This window comes from Callorhinus ursinus, unplaced genomic scaffold (assembly GCF_003265705.2).
Source record: "Callorhinus ursinus isolate GAN/ISIS: 27379988/994484 unplaced genomic scaffold, GSC_fseal_2.0 scaffold37, whole genome shotgun sequence".
NCBI lineage: Eukaryota > Metazoa > Chordata > Mammalia > Carnivora > Otariidae > Callorhinus > Callorhinus ursinus.
This window is the reverse complement of record NW_027397099.1, coordinates 11305665-11322879: the sequence shown is the minus strand read 5'-3', so window position 1 is coordinate 11322879 and position 17215 is coordinate 11305665. Positions and strand designations below refer to the sequence as shown.

Below are 17215 nucleotides of genomic sequence, written 5' to 3'. Positions count from 1 at the left end.
GGGTTCCTGAACTGCCACCTTGAGTTTCTGACTCAGCAGCTCCTGGCCTGATGCCAGGGCTCTTCTGTGGAGGTGATTCGGGTCAGCTGTGAAAGATACGTTCTCTGTGATCTTCACCGAAAAAAGCTGTCCCCTAAAATGTACTATTGTGTGCCCTCTATTCTCTGTTCCTCAGTTTCCTGATCTCTAAAATAGTTAAAGAATCCCAGTCTGAACAGTCCCAGAGCTCTGCTTTGGGCATTAGGCTATACTCCTACCCTTGCTAGAGATGCTAGAACAGCAGTGGCTGATGGGGTGTGTGCCTGTTCTTTCCTCCACTGCACCCCTGTCCGGGAAACCAACCTTCTGCTTTGCACAAAGAAACTACTTCATTCACTCGCTTCAGCAAATGATGTGGCAGCATTGGAAGCTCAATTTAAGCAGGAGTTTGAAAGGAAAGAGGATATAAGAGAGGTGTCTTCCATGAAAGAGAACATGTAATCTGCAGTTGAATGGCATGCATACCAATCTTGCCCCTTCACCTAACCCTTGCTCTCTGTGAAACCTTGGCCAAGTTATTTAACTGTGTTTTCGTGTCTGAAAAAGGCATACCGTTGACTCTTAAACAATGTGCAGGGTTAGGGGCGCCAACAATCCCCCCAACTCGGCACAGCTGAAAATCCACTTTCGACTGTCCAAAAGCTTAACTATTAATAGTCTACTGTTGGGCGCCTGGGTGGCTCAGTTGGTTGGGCGACTGCCTTCGGCTCAGGTCATGATCCTGGAGTCCCGGAATCGAGTCCCACATCAGGCTTCCTGCTCAGCAGGGAGTCTGCTTCTCCTTCTGACCCTCTTCCCTCTCGTGCTCTCTATCTCTCATTCTCTCTCTCTCTCGAATAAATAAATAAAATCTTTAAAAAAAAAAAGTCTACTGTTGACCAGAAGTCTTACAGATGACATCAATAGTTTTTTAACATGCATTCTGTATATCACATGTATTATATACCACAGTCTTACTATACAGCTAGAGAACATGTTATTAAGAAAATCAGAAGAGAAAATACATTTACAGTACTGTAAATATATTTACTGAAAAAAATCTGCATATAAGTGGACCCATGCCGTACAAACCTGTGTTGTTCAAGAGTCAATTATATTAATAGTACCTAATTTCTCAGAGTGTTGCAAGAATTTAAGGCATCACAGGGCTTACATAATACTTTTTTGGTGTTTAATTGTCAGCTAAATTTACCTTAAACTTTCACCACCATGGTAAACAATAGCAGCCCCGCGCTACAGTTGCAGAGGATGGGACAGCTACGAGCAGAGACGCGCTCTACAAGCCTAATCTCTTGTTAGCACGTGGACATCTAACTGCCCGCTCATGTAATGCTATGTGCCTGTGGACTGTGATGGCGAGCTAGATCCATTACCACCGCAGTACTTGTGTAATACACACAGTGACGCATCTCAGCCTTGGTTAAGTGAATCTGACACAAGAGGATAAAGGACGACATCTCCATTCTCATTAAGAGATAACAGATCGACTTCCCTAAGATCCATTTTTTTTAGCTTAATTTCATCTGTTTAAATCTTTGTCTGATGAGATGGCATTCTGAGAATAATTTTAAATTGTTCTCTCTGGAATGAATATTTCTTTGTCTTTATTAGAACCTCCCCCCCCACCCCCATAGGGTTCTGTTGTCCTGGGTGGTTTTAAATCTTCGACTCATCCAAATACAATAAATCTCCCTTTAATATTTTTATTTTCCCCAAGACATGGTCTCTGGCTTTGGAAGATAAACATTACAGGATGGGCTAAATAATAAAACCAAGTCAAACATGTTTCTAAACCATTTTCATGTAATTCCAATTTTTCTTAAGTTCTCTGTGAACTTATTTCTACTTCCTTTTATGATTTAGGAAAAAAAATGGCTTAATTGTACTTCTAAGGTTCCTAAATTTATGCCCACCTCAGCTTATATTTTACAGCTAAAAATTAAAATTCTTTTATATACTTTCTTTCTTGCTCGTGCTAAGAAGGTTACAGGCAAACATTCCAAGAAAAGCAGACTGATATCTAAGTTTACAATTCCACATTTCTTTGAGATGTTTGACCTCCTGAATTAAACTTCCTTATTGGCCAAAATATGCCTATGTAGTTTGTTTAGTTTTCAACTAATTAATTAAATAATTAAAAGGGAGTGGTAACTCTCATTGTTTCAACAGAGTTATGTAAGTTTGGGTTTATATATTTTAAACTCTAAGAGGTTCACAGACAAGCCAATGATCTTTATGTGGGTAGAGCCATTCTGTATTTATTGCCAACGTGGAACCAGCTGTAAAGCTGAATCTTGGACATATTTGAGTGATTTAGCTCAAGTCATTAAGAAAATTTTATCTGGTCTACATTTTGATATATTTTTATAATTTGATTACACTGTGTTTATTAATAATAATAATCTCTACCACTTTAAAAATGATCTTACCTAATGATTTTACCGGTACACATAAAGGCTTGTTTTTTTCATGTGCATCATGATTCATTCTTTAAATATAATCCAATGTTCATGGAAAGAGTTCTGTCGTCATACTTTTCCACACCATCAACACAGAACTGCCTGTAATTCCCAACATGCATCACCTACTTCCTTACCCCTCTGTCTTTCTTTATGGATATCTCAGCAGATTTCAACTTACCCTTTCATACGCAGGTGCTTCCAGGAGCCACAAGAAGGAAAACTCCAAGAGGAAAAGGGATTTTGTCTCTTTTGCTCACTGCTATATCCCCAGTCACTGGAAGCGTGCTTGGCAGGTAGTACAGACTCAATAAATAATTATTGAGTGAATGAGCAAATGAATGTCTTCGCAGACTTGGGTTGGTACCCCGTCACCCTGTAGTTAACAGCTCATTACCTTGGAGCATCTGCTTTTGTGTCTGTCTTCTTACTTGTCTGTGATTCCTCGCAAATGAGTCTTTTGTTTCTGTATTGGCCCTGAAATGTTTCTTAACCACATGCTCTGCGTATGCTTTCATTTTTATTCCTTAGAATAGAGTACCATAGATCCTTATAATTAGGACCTCCTTGATGAATATTAAGTAAAGGCATCCATCTCATTAAAAAAAAGTGTCGTGGATTAAGGCTAACTCAACTAGGTTGTATTCAATATGAGGAGGTTCTTTAAAAAGTAATTACTGCCTACATACTTTAAAGAAAACTGTGATCCTTTATTTTTATAAAGCTCTAAAGCAATCTAATGTATACAGTTTTTTCTCAGAGGCTTAAGGCAATAATATGGCTTCAACATTGTAAATTATAAAAATTCCATGTCTGTACCTCTCTAGATGGGGTTAACCTTTCTAATAAACCAGTTACCAAGTGGTATAGTTTGCTCTATCCCTTACCGTTAACAAGGGTAAACTGCGACCAGAATAACACACTGGGGAAGAGAATACTACTCCTAAACTAGAAAAACACCAGAGTTTCCAAAGTTCATCCTCTCTCCAGAACCATCCATTTGGTAGGGTTGAAGTTACCTCTTAAACTCACTGTTGCATGTTCTCTGCTTGCATTCAAGGTTGCTATAAAAAAACAGATATTCTTCACTCTTTAAATCTTCACTTTTCTGCACAGTGTTTTTGTTTGTTTGTTTTGTTTGCTTTTTAATAAGGCTCCATGGAGGACATTTCCCCCATATCTCAGAACAAGGAAAAGCTGTGCCCTTCCTAAAGGCATGGCTTATTCTTGTTTGTACAAACAAAATAATCGTGTGCTTCAGAGATGTTTGCCCTGTTCTCACATTAGCTGTGAAAACATAGAGCAGATTTTAGAGAGAGTACAGAGCAGATCTTAGGTCCCACATCCCATTATTGTCATGTATCCACTCTATATTGTGTGTACGCTGATGAATTTTTCTTAATGTTGATTTTTATTTCCTTATTCAGATTCCCAACTCCTTTAAGAATTTACTATCTCCCGGGGCGCCTGGGTGGCTCAGTCATTACGCGTCTGCCTTTGGCTCAGGTCATGATCCCAGGGTCCTGGGATCGAGCCCCGCATCAGGCTCCCCACTCAGCGGGAGGCCTGCTTCTCCCTCTCCCGCTCCCCCTGCTTGTGTTTCCTCTCTCGCTGTGTCTCTCTCTGTCAAATAAATAAAATCTTAAAAAAAAAAGAAAGAGAGAGAATTTACTATCTCCCTTGAATCTGTGTCAACTGTAAAGGCCTTATGAGGTCCTTTACAGAAAGAAGGACATCAGATAATATGCAAAATGTATTTTGTTTGGAAATAAAATGAATATTAGGGTCCTTTGGCATGTTTTTGTATAATAAAAAATTGGTGAGGCAGAGTGCAAATTTTCAAAGATGGTGTAGCACTAAATTCCACCATATAGCCACTGGTTTAGACTTAGTAGCAGTGCCATTACATGCAATCAAAGAAGCTGTGCTCACTGAAAATTGACTGAAAGGCTACCATATGTTATTTTAACAATCCTGCAATATCCTCTAAAATTTTTTTTTAAAAAAGCTTATATCTTCACATTTAATTTACAAAAACGATATTAGTTACAGTCTTCGTCTATGGTTACTGTGTAAACTATATTAAACTCTAAAAACAAAACAAAAAATCATCTATAATTTCATCTCTCCAAAATAATATGTATGGATAGTATGAAGTTTCCTTCTATATTTTCTGTCTGCATATGTGAATATGATGGATGTGGTCTAAATATGTGAACAGCAGTTTCTATATTGTATATACGTTTGGTCCATTTATTTAAATTGTAGTGTATAATTCCTGAGTACTATTTTTTTTTACCTACCCTTTCCTACTAAAATTTTCCCATTTTATTTTTTTTTTTAAAATTTTTTATTGTTACGTTAATCACCATACATTACATCATCAGTTTTTGATGTAGTGTTCCATGATTCATTGTTTGTGCGTAACACCCAGTGCTCCATGCAGAACGTGCCCTCCTCAATACCCATCACCAGGCTAACCCATCCTCCCACCCCCCTCCCCTCTAGAACCCTCAGTTTGTTTTTCAGAGGCCATCAGCTCTCATGGTTCGTCTCCCCCTCCGATTCCCCCCCCTTCATTCTTCCCCTCCTGCTATCTTCTTCTTCTTTTTTTTCTTAACATATATTGTATTATTTGTTTCAGAGGTACAGATCTGTGATTCATCAGTCTTGCACAATTCACAGCGCTCACCATAGCACACACCCTCCCCAATGTTTATCACCCAGCCACCCCATCCCTCCCACCCGCCCTCCACTCTAGCAACCCTCAGTTCGTTTCCTGAGATTAAGAATTCCTCATATCAGTGAGGTCATATGATACATGTCTTTCTCTGATTGACTTATTTCGCTCACATAACACCCTCCAGTTCCATCCACGTCGTTGCAAATGGCAATATCTCATTCCTTTTGATGGCTGCATAATATTCCATTGTATATATATACCACATCTTCTTTATCCATTCATCTGTCGAGCTTTCCCCATATTTTAATATGCAAAACATTATTTTTAATGGCTGAATAATGGATATATGATATAAGGGTATTTGGATATAAGAATGTTTCCTTCCTACATATATTGCAACCTTTGGTATTTTACCAGTGGGCAAGTTATTTCTTACTGAGATAACTGATTCAAAGACTCCTTGGGAACAATAAAGTAAGTTCCAATGCCAAAATATCTGATGGAAACAGGGATCACATTAACCATATGATCCCTGGGCATAAATTGAACCCAATCACACAAGGAAGAAATTAAACCCAGGCACTTACTAATTTCAGTAGCAATGATTGTTATGTTGTGCCATACACTTAATTCTCTGTCAAGTGGTGTTGCCAGCGTTATCTTTCCATCATCTGCATTAATGTTGAATTGTCTCTCCAGGTCAGTGTGCCGGTCGATGGAAAACCTACAAAACAGATACATCTGTAATCTACTTCAATGTTTATATGATCCATATATTCCACAGCAGACCTTTAGTAATCCTTGGAGAGTCATAGTTGGGAAGTCAAATGGATTGGGAAACTCAGTGGCATCATAATTTGTAAAATAAAATGACTGAACGAGGCACAAGAAACTTAATAATTATTGTCCAAGGAGTAATTAGCTACATATGCAACATGGAGGTCATAAACTGCCATCGGTTTCAATAGGTAGCATCTTCAAAAACGGATGCTGATGAAGAGTTAATTGGACAATCCATCACATTTATTGGACAGCTTATGATAATTAGCAGTTGCCACAAAATATCACATAAAACAATAAACTCAAACCCAAAGCAGGATGGTGCTAGGCAAAATGTTACTTATGGCAGTTCAAAGGAAATGTGTGTTTATGTTAAACACATATTTGACTAGACAACATGTATGTGTTTTTATTGTTGCTGCCGCTTTGTTTTCATGTTAAGTACGTATTTGGGATTCCTATTAGTTTATGTCCATAGAAATAAGATGGTTGCTGATTCTCTAGTAATAATTTTTTTAAAAGTCGGAATGGATATTTTAGCAGCTTTACAACACTAGAGTCTATGAAATTAACAATTTTACATGCACGGATTAGTTGTTCCTCTTTTGAGAAAACTCTTTTAGATAAGACATCATTAAGGTATCTTGTATCTAGAATCAACTGCATGTCAGGAACACTAGGCATCAAGATAATACAGTAATTATTTTTTTCGTAACATTTATTGCTATTCTCTTTATACATCAAGATCCGTGTTTTGGTTATGGAATGTTGAATCCAATAAGGTAAGTGTCTTAAGGAACCCAAGGCATAATTAGAAAAATCGGCCCGTTAGGTAAGTAGTGAAATACACTAAAACAGGATAGAATGGAAACAGGGACCATTTATAAGAAACAGGATAGAATGGAAACAGGGACCATTTATCATTTATCATTTACCATTTATCATTTATCATTTCCTACTTGGAAGGTGGTAGAGAAGGCCCCTTTCTTAACAGTTTATAAATAGCAGAAAACTAGAAAAACATTTGGGCATCATTTAAATCTCCTAACTCTAACAGAGGCGGAGATATTTTTCTCATTTTTTAAAGTTCCAGCTGATGACAGACTTTATGGGGTGAGTCATGAGAATTTATAAAATAGGCTATAAATACAGCCCTTTAGTAAGATCGCAGGTAAGAATGTGATAATATTACGAGATTACACAATGGGAGGAACTTGATGGGGGACAAATGACTGTTGAAATTCAGTTTAAAGTCTACCTCAACTATTTCAAGAAGCCCCCTGCTGCCTGTGTGGACATTTCAGACATTTTATTGCCTAGCAGACTTTATGATAAAGGCTCCCAAGAATTGCTAAACATCCCAGAAATCCTGACTCAGCATCGTCAACAAGCATGCATTCAACACCAAATGTGGACCAAGCACAGTGCTAGATGCCTCTTCCTTCTTCCGTTCTCTTCTCTTTGGTTTCTTATGGAATGAAGAAAAGAAAAACGAAACCCTTAGAGGACATTTTAAGTAACCTAACTAGTACATACCAGAACCAAAATGAATATTTATCTTTGATTCCCTCTGAAGTCTATGTGTACACCAGCTAGCTACAGGAAGGGCTGATCTTATTCACGTATAAAACTGCTTGGGTAGCTGAGTCAGTTAAGTGTCTGCCTTCAGCTCAGTTCATGATCCCAGAGTCCTGGGATCGAGCCCCCCATCATCGGGCTCCCTGCTCAGCAGGGAGTCTGCTTGTCCCTCTGCCCCCCTCCTGCTTGTGTGTTCTCTCACTCACTCTTTCAAATAATAAAAAAAAAATCTTTAAAAAAAATAGGGATGATATTAGTATTGGATAATAAGACTGTTGTGAGGACTGGATGAGATGGTAAATATGGCATGCTTTGTCAACACGTGTGTGTGCAGACCACTAAGTATCAGGGATCAAGGGCTCTCACATCATTTGTGTGATAGTGACATCATTGAATGCCTCCTGTGTACTCAATTTTCTGAACTCAAAATTGTGATTATTTTTCTTATTTTAGTATACAACTGACTTCAACATCTTAGAGATGCCTATATTATATATACATATGTACAATGCCTTAATATATATTATATATGTATTTATTATATATGTATTATATATAATTTCATATAGTGAAATAGATCTAAGGAAATATGATTTATTAAATAAGATAAGGAATTAGACCTCTCCAGAAAGCCAGGGAATAAGAAGCCTCCATCTCCCAACATCTTTACAGACCTCCTGATAAGTTTTTTAAATAAAGATTTTATTTATTTGTTTGTTTATTGGAGAGAAAGAGAGAGAAAGCATGAGCAGGGAGAGGGTGAGGAGCAGAGGGAGAGGGAGAGGGAGAAGCAGAGTCTCCATTGAGCAGGGACCCCAATGCAGGGCTTGATCCCAGGACCCTGGGATCATGACCTGAGCCAAAGGCAGACACTTAGGCGACTGAGCCACCCAGGTGCCCCAAGACCTCCTGATGAGTTTTTAATCCACCTTTATTTTCCAGCAAACTCTTTTCTGCTCTGTTGCTTAAGGGCATGGCATGGGTTTCTAGCTGTTTATTCTTTGGCTCCACACGCATTCATAATCTCATCATAAAGAACATGGGTCCTAGTGTGACTGCCTGAGTTCATGTCCTAACCTCATCACTTACATAGGTGTGATTTAGTCATGCTTAGTCTATCTGTGCCTTTGTTACTTAATCTGTAAAATGGAAATTATAATAGGTTTTGTGACACTTTAATGAGGTAAAGCATATAAAGCACTTATTATAGGGCCTGACACGTAATAAGTGCTTAATAAATCTATATTTAAAAATCTGTAATGTTATCATTATTATCTGGACATGAGAATACATATTTCCTTGGTTCTCTTGTCCCTCAACAAGTACATCTGGGTTCTCATATCAGTAGAAGCAAACACATAGAAGATCCCAGCTTAAGTGATTAAAAATAAAGCTGAGAAGGGGGAGCCATTGGGGGCATGATATCTGCACCTCTGGCACCATTATTTTAGGCGTTTATTTTTCCACCAACTTTTCTCTGTCTCATGAACTCACCATTGCAGGTTCAAAGATTTCCTGGACACATTCAATTGTGTATTAATATTGAATAACATATGATCCTTTTTTAACCATTGTTGAAATTAATTACATTTTAACAATTTTAAAATTTGTTACATAGCTAAAGATTACATTTAAAAACAAAACAAACCTGAAAGCACACCATGTTCAGAAATGTTCTCAGAAGATGCCTGCTCCACCCCACCTCCCTGCCACACGCACGCATTCCAGAGCCACACCACCACACCATCTCTAGTTGCAAAGATTCTGCTTGCTTTCCTCCAGTCCTCTAAGCTTCCCTCATATTCTCCCCTCTCCTCTCAGGCACTCATTCCACTGTGTGATATAGTAACATCAGCAGCAATAAAGGGCAACACTTAAAAAAGAAACTAATATAAGCTCTTTCCTTAAGTCCATTAACAGAAAATAATTGCAAAAAAAAACTACAATGGGTTAAGAAAGCAAACCTGGAGTAACAACTGAAATTTTAGGATCCAGTATACTATGTAAATCTGCAGAACATCATGGTTTTGGGAAGTAGATCCATAAGCCACTCTGTTTCCTGGGATTCTGTGTCTGTCGGAGTAGCAGCACATAAAGTGGAAGAAGCATAATCAGAGTAGGGTCTCACTGGTGGAATCTCATTGGAATTATGTAACTATTCATAATCTCCATCTCCTCTCTAAACAGGAGAAGGTATCTTCTTCACAGAGTGGTGCTTTGCAGTAAGTGAGTTGATACATGACTCACATTAGGCAAATAAATAAATGAGTAATAAAATAAATGGTGAGCCAATTCTTCAATCTATAAGAGATGCCTTCAAGCCCAGAGTTAACTGCAGACACAGATTTCTAGAAATGGAAATATACAAATAAGGACTATCATTCATATTCTTTAGCAGCCTTTGGAAAGGCAGAATTTCACACATGACACTAGAGAGATATCCCAGAACCCTCTGTAAGGTTTGTTGATACCAGTCTTTGCCTCTTTCAAAATATCTGCTACTCTGTGTACCTCCATGGAGCCCAGACTCTGAGCTGATGAAATGAAAGGCTGTCCTTTGTTTCATGGCCCACAGCTCCTTCACAGGGAGCTTTCTGCACGTGGTCTGAGTCATTCCTCCCCTCAAGGATGACCCTTCCACTTTCTCTAGGTAAATATCTGCTGGGCTTTCATTCTTTTAGGACAAGGAGAAATTTTTTGATTCATTTATCATAGTATCACATTGGTTGGATTTGGCACTGCAGTTACTCAGTAAATGATTATAGGAAAGGAAAGATGTACAAATATTTATCAAGCATGGATTTTACTAAGTATGAAATAATGGTGCTAAAGAAATACAAGGAAAAAGAGTAACGGGGATAGGAAAAGAATAAAAAACCAAGAAAGAACTATTTTGGTTCATATTATATCTACTGAAAAATTCAATGCTTTCTAATTTATGTCTTAAAAGTTGCAGGATCCATACCTCTGGTATTGAAGTCTCCATTCTAATTTCTTAAAAATGTGCATGTTTTGGATTCAAATTTTTGTTCCTTTGCAGAATTACTTAAAGTGTGTTAGACAAAAGATCTCATTTTGAGAAGAACAGAATACACTTTGGAGAGTCATCTTACTGCCAGAGTAAGAAGGAACTTCTTATTAACACAGTGGGAAGTGGCATGTGAGAAAATGGGCTCCTTGGGTCATGTTAACATCAATCCTAATGATGGAAGTTTTGGAAATATACACTCTCCATCTGGTACAATAAGTATGTTTTAGAAGCCCTATTTAAACTTTCTCGTTTTATTCCAACAAATTCCCTGGTTTGCTTCAATACTACTGTTTCACTAACTTATAGGAGTATGTCTTTGAATTAAATGGTAAAAATTTCATCATCTTACTTTTGAAATTAAGGCTACAGATGCAAGAAAATTCCTACCTAGACACATAGCACCTTGTATGGAGACTCATTTAACCTACAGCATTCCAACCATGAACACAAACTGATGTCACCAGTTTACCCAATTAAGAGTAGCGTGCAGAGTTCAGAAGTAAATATAAGAAGATACCATTGGTGCAAGGACTGAGAATAGATCAAAATGAGCCATGGATATCTCTGTATTGGGAAATAGCACCCAATTTCCATGGCGGCTCCCGTTGATATTAAATAACCATTTTTACCTGAGTAATAGGCTTCCTCAATTAACACAGCTCAACTATTTGTATTTCATGCCAACATTTGGCACAAAATCCCTGTGTGTGTGTTTTGTTGTCCATATTCAAATATTATTCATACATATTCATTCAAAGTATCTCCTACCTCCTCTTCCCGATCCCACCCCCAACACTGTGTACAAAGACCCTCTATCCCCTGTTCAGTTACTGGTTCTTGGTTTGTAACAATGTCAAGAACATTTTAAGGATTTTTAGAACTAAGTTCCCGAAGTCAGGGAAATTTTCACTGCCAGTGGCTTTGGTGCAACATGAGGAAACTGTCAGATAAACTGTGGAGTGTACCCAAACAGCTACACCAACTACTTTAACCATCAGATAAAGATAAACTAATAGGTTTCCTAAGAAAAAATTATCATGGACTATATTCTTCCCACTATAATATTTGTGAAACACCTGATGATGTTTCCAGGGAATGGCCCTTCCATTCCTAACTTCTCTGCTAAGCCAATTTATATAGCCAACCCTCAGTTTCTTCATCTAAAAACAAGAACAATACGATCACCTTCTTTTAAAGGTTAAGGTGACTCCCAAATTAGATAATGTGTTCTAAATTTCCTCATGGTTTTTATAAGTGGTTTTACACAGAGTCTTTATCATTATTTCTAGAAGACACCCTGCAAATATATAGGTATTTTTAAACAACAACCAAATTTTCAAAGATTCTGGTGTTTGGTGTTCATATGGAGAGAGACATAATGTCATATTTTGACTTGCTGTTTCCACCTAAATAGTGAAGCAGATTCACCCAACAGAGTCAATCTCAGGTACCTCTTACTTTATTTAGGATCAAATATAGAAATCTCAGATTTCAAATCTGTCAGTTTATATGAGCTTCCATTTTCGTAGCATGTGTTTTGTTTTGTAGTTTTTTCCATTTTTATCTTGGAAAAACAGAGACCTAAAGTCACGTTCTCGTGTGTAACTTTCTGCCATAGTACCAAAAGAACAACAACAAAAGAATTCTTTAGCATAAATCCCAGATAAAATTTGATGCATGATTAATTCTTCAGCATTTACATAGTATCTTTGGAGAAATTCTAATTTTCTTTGAGTCATCAAAATAATCATTCATAACTGAAAATTCTAAATATGATATGATAGCAAAAATATGGGGGAAAATAGAAGTTTTACACATTGTGAAGGGATTAAATGTAAAATTTTTATTATTTTTTTTAATTTCAATAAGGTTTTCGTGGTTGCTTCTTTTAGGCAAGTGAGATGCTAAACGTTTGAATAAAGACTCTCTTCTTGGACACATAGGTGTGACCTCACCGCTTACAATGAAAAGTGGCAAGCTCTGTAATGAAGTAATGCTCACATTGCAGTGAGTAAGTCCAAGTTGTGCCTGGGAAAGGGTGAGGGGTGGTCAGAGATGACACCAAGATGTAGCATCTGTTTGGGGACAGGAAGAATAAGCAGGATTTTTCCAGGTAGAATATGTAGGGACAGCATCCTCAGCACAAAAAAATGCATGTAGAAAATCTTGAGAGTTTAAGTTGATTTAGGGAACCATAAAATTAAAGGACTAGACTAGTGTGGGGGGAGCTCAGGTCAGACAGAGGAGCATTCTGTCATTTCTTTCCCATCCTTCCCTTCCATATTGGCTCTTAGCTATCTTCCTTCATTCACTCCTTATTGAGTATTTCTTATGTACAAGGCATTGTGTTAGGTGCCAAGACAGGTATGGCCTTGGGCTCATGTCACCGAGTCTATAGATGAAGAAAGACAATGAATGTAAGTAAGTCTTTTCAAAGCTTACAGTGATATATTCATGAAGAAAAAAAGAAAAGGGCTGAGATATATAAAATATTACAAATTATTCGTATCAAAAGCAGCAGCAAATATGAAAAGTGTGAGTTAGGAATATGTTTGCTGTGCTTACAGACCTTTACAAAGGATGGTGTCGTTGAAGTTCAAGATTCAACAGGGGAAGGACATCAGGGAATACATCATGAAGGACCTTGGAAACTGTGTGAAGGAATTTTTTTTTCACCTGTAGGAAAGGGGGAGCCATCTGAAGAAATATAGCAGGAAAGTGATATAATCTAAGCCGCAGCTGAATTTCATAGATCTTTCTGTGATACAGAAATATGCTCCGAGCCGTCCAATATGGTAACCACTTGCTACATGTAGCTGTTTAGCCTTTGAAATCTAGCTAGTGTAACGGAGCAATTCAAATTTGTGTTTTGTTTCATTTAAATTAATTTTATTCCAATTCAAAGAGGCTCACGTGACTAGTGTCTAATCTAACGGACGACAGAGCTCTAAACTGACTTAGAGATTAGTTTGGCAGCTGTGTGGATATCAAGGGGTTGGAGGCAGGCAAATGGGACTTGTGCAAGTATTCACATTAGAGATGATGGTGTTGGAGTTTACAAAGTAAAATAAACAAGATGTGGTGATTATATGATGTGGGAAGTAAAGAAGATGGAGGAATACTGAAGAAACACCCTACAAAAGGCTCACAGCCTCTTCCTCTTCTTAGTGGAAATCTAAGAGTGAAGAACATCCTTTAATTCTCTTAAATATCTTTTGGGGGCTACCAATCATGCCAATAATGACTTGTCTCTATATGAAAGGATGTTCAAAGTTGATGAAATTACATTAACAATAAAACAGAGAGAGCATGAAATTAAAAAAAAAAAAGTACCTCATCATGTAGCTGTCTGGACCATAGGACCATCCCTGGGATTAAGATTTACTAATATATTTAATGTATTTATCGTGGCCTTTCTAATTTTCAGCTTCTCTGCTAAACCCCGTATATTAATTTCTTACTTAATTCTCCATATAAATGACTTGAGTAGCCCATATAAATTGTCCTGACTCTTAACATCTGTGGTTGCAAAATGCAGATAATACGCATTTTTCCCCAGTCATAAAGTTAGTGAGATACTAAGTGTCACATCCTGACCATAGTACCTGACACTGAATCTTAGACAGCAATGAGGATAGTGGTATTTGATTATAGATTTGTCCAATTTTGGTCAAATTGGTAAAAAAAGAAAGAAGTGTTTATGGAAAACATGCACACCTACGGAATACTAAGAGTAGTGCATAACTACATCAAAGCAGGTATTTTTTTTAATATCATAAAGTTATATATGCACTGAAAATTTCATTGGACATTTAGTAAATTTAGGCTCATTTAGTACATGCTAAGGACTTATGGGAAATGCTGGGAATTCACAGGTGCACAAGATGTGGCCTTTAACTCTTAAGGGCTGGAAAAGCATTTTAACTGAAATAGCTTGTATACTATCTGATATACAATAGTACTAATATAAGCACACTATTCCAGTGTTCAAGCAGATGTAATTCTCTCTAAGAGGACAAAAGTATTTTCCACCAAAAATACTCATCCCTAAACCCAATGCCTGCCTACACGGTCTCAGTCTTATACATTTAAGCAAGTGCAAAGTCCAACATCATGTGCTTGATGTTTATAAAGGTGATCCAGAGAGGCTTCCTCCTTCTCCAGTGAGCAGATCTCCCACACTTCACGACCCTCTGGGTCCTGCTCCCTTTCCATACCTGTTATTTTCAATTTCAGACCCCTGGCTTTGGAAGGACAGTTAGGTCTTTTGCTGTCTTCTGCACTATTAAATATATTTTCCATTACTGTGACCCTTCTTAAGGACTTTCATAAATCTTATTATCATTTATTGTGAAGCTACACACCTCAGCAGACCATCCCAAAACTTGATTTTGAATCCTGAGACCCATTTGGAAGGTACTTCAACATGAACTGTTTCACTCCCCAGCAAACTGGCTCCAGACACAGAGAATAAAGCTAATAAACTTTTGATAGATGGAAGGAAATGTCATTTCTCAATTTTTAACATCTCTTCTAAAATATGCAATATTATGTTTTCCTCTGTAATACTAAGTCAAATCTGATTGTCCTTTATCAAAAGCAAGGTTGTATAATACCCTGTGTCAAATCAGAGTGTAGAAATATAAGGAGAAATAAAGGCTTGGTTGAAATGACTCCCATAAATATTTGAACATCAGATAAGGATGTCAATCTCCCTTTGTTGGGATGCAAAATAGAGGATTTATTTTGCCTTATGAGTATAACAATGTTAGATAACACTGCTCAGCCTACACAAGCATCTTGGTTTCTCTCGGATTATAAACATTACTATCAAATTTTGTTCCCTAGAGGAGACAAAGACTTCACCAATCAGAAAACGAAAAGAAAAACAAATAAACAGAGAAACTTAAACCCAAGATCAGCATTTTCCAATTTTTTTCTTGTCTCTTGATTATTAGGCTTTTTTTTACTACTCTGGATCACCTGTTTAAAAATATTTTACAACATATTTTATAAACTCGGGCAGCTTCATAGTTTTGGATAACTACGGCCATACCACACTGAGAGCCTTTCAGCTACCAATCTGCCACTTCAGTGTCTGCATCTCAAAATGTAGAACAAGTATCTATTTGCCTAAAGGAAGATACTGTAGTGTGGTGCTATAACATGGGTACAGGAGCTACTTGGCTAGCAGGATGAACTTAGTCAAATTACTTCCCTAATGAAGAGGCTCAGAGCTCTGATCCATGATTGACATGAAGATACGCTGTGCAGATCTTCCTTTGAGGAAGGATGCCTGAGCTGTGTGCGAAAGGGTCAGCAGACAGTCTTCCGCTTTCCACTCCCTAGAATCTCAGAGCCTATGCTCCAGAGTTTATCTGGAGATTAAGCAAGCAGAGGGATAAAGGCCCTTCTGGCATGAGGCAGGACTCCTCTGATGATTAACACTCCTTCCAGAGAGACCCAGTGGGTTGGGCCAAGGTTTTGCAGGGACTGTGATGCTGTTAGATTTCTCCCCCGGCATATTCTGCTTTTTGTCTCCTTCCATTCCTAACAAACATCCTGTACTTCAGACTCCCATCGACTCCCAAGGAAAACAACCTGTAACAATTTGTTTAATGCACATAGAATATGTGTAATTCATAGAATTAAAGTAATGAAGTATAAATGAGATACATGTGAAGAGCACTATACTAAAATACTAAATAAGCATAAATGAAGATCCACAGATTATTTCCAGTATCACTCACTGAGTATATCAACTCTCACTGGAGAATACATGTTAGAGATGGTTGAACATATTACAGCAAGTCTCTTCCAAGTGAATTTCTACTTCATGCCATCTTATATTTTCTAGATACAGAAATACTGCTACTCAGAGAATTTACCAACACCCTGAAATGCAGAGACCAGGGTTTGGCTAAGGCAGTCTCCGGCCTGAATTCTAAAAACCCAGTATTGTAGTCATTCATTACTGAGGTCTGGAGAATGGAGAAAAAAATGGGGTTCTGTAACAAACTCATGCAAGAAACAAGCAAATTCCTCACTCCAAGCAGGTAAGCATCACAGCATTTTTCAGGATGCCCTTTCACAGCCTGTAGGGTAGTTATGGGGATGGGCCCCAAAGCTACACTAAACAAAACCAAACTTTTCTGGCAGACTCAACATGAGTATATCCTGCCATGGGTCCCATGAGGGACATTGGTCCCTAATGTCCCAAGGGCTCTCAGGAAAGCTTGGGAGATGCCAATTCCCATCACATAGAGCTGGAGTCTCATACAAAGAATTTCTCTGGCTGCTACAGGTTTAAAACATATATATATATATTTTATCTTTAGGGAGTTTCTGAGACAGCATAAGATCGTGGAATGATATGGGAGCCAACTGTTCAAATTACTGATGAAAATCCAAACCCCTATTAGTCTAGGGTAGGGGTTGGCAAACGTTTTTGTCAAGTAAATATTTTAGGCTCTGCAGGCCATACACTCTCTGTCACAGCTACTCAACTCTGCAGTTGTAGGGCATAAAAGAATGAGGATGGTTGTGTTCCAATAAAAGTTCATTTAAAAAAATGTGGTAAGCCAGATTTGGCACACAGGCTACATAGTTTAATGACCCCTGGCTTAAGGTAATAGAGCCGAAGTA

General features: G+C 37.8%; 1 protein-coding gene across 9 annotated transcripts in view; it reads right to left on the bottom strand.

The window, feature by feature from the left end:
- Positions 1–17215, bottom strand: part of CDH8 (cadherin 8) — a 353942-nt gene that overhangs the window by 127748 nt on the left and 208979 nt on the right. For all 9 annotated transcript variants that reach the window (XM_073880200.1, XM_073880204.1, XM_073880205.1 and 6 more), the window contains one exon: positions 5769–5905. In XM_073880200.1, the coding sequence (XP_073736301.1) occupies positions 5769–5905 (137 nt within the window). The remainder of the gene's footprint in view (positions 1–5768; positions 5906–17215) is intronic.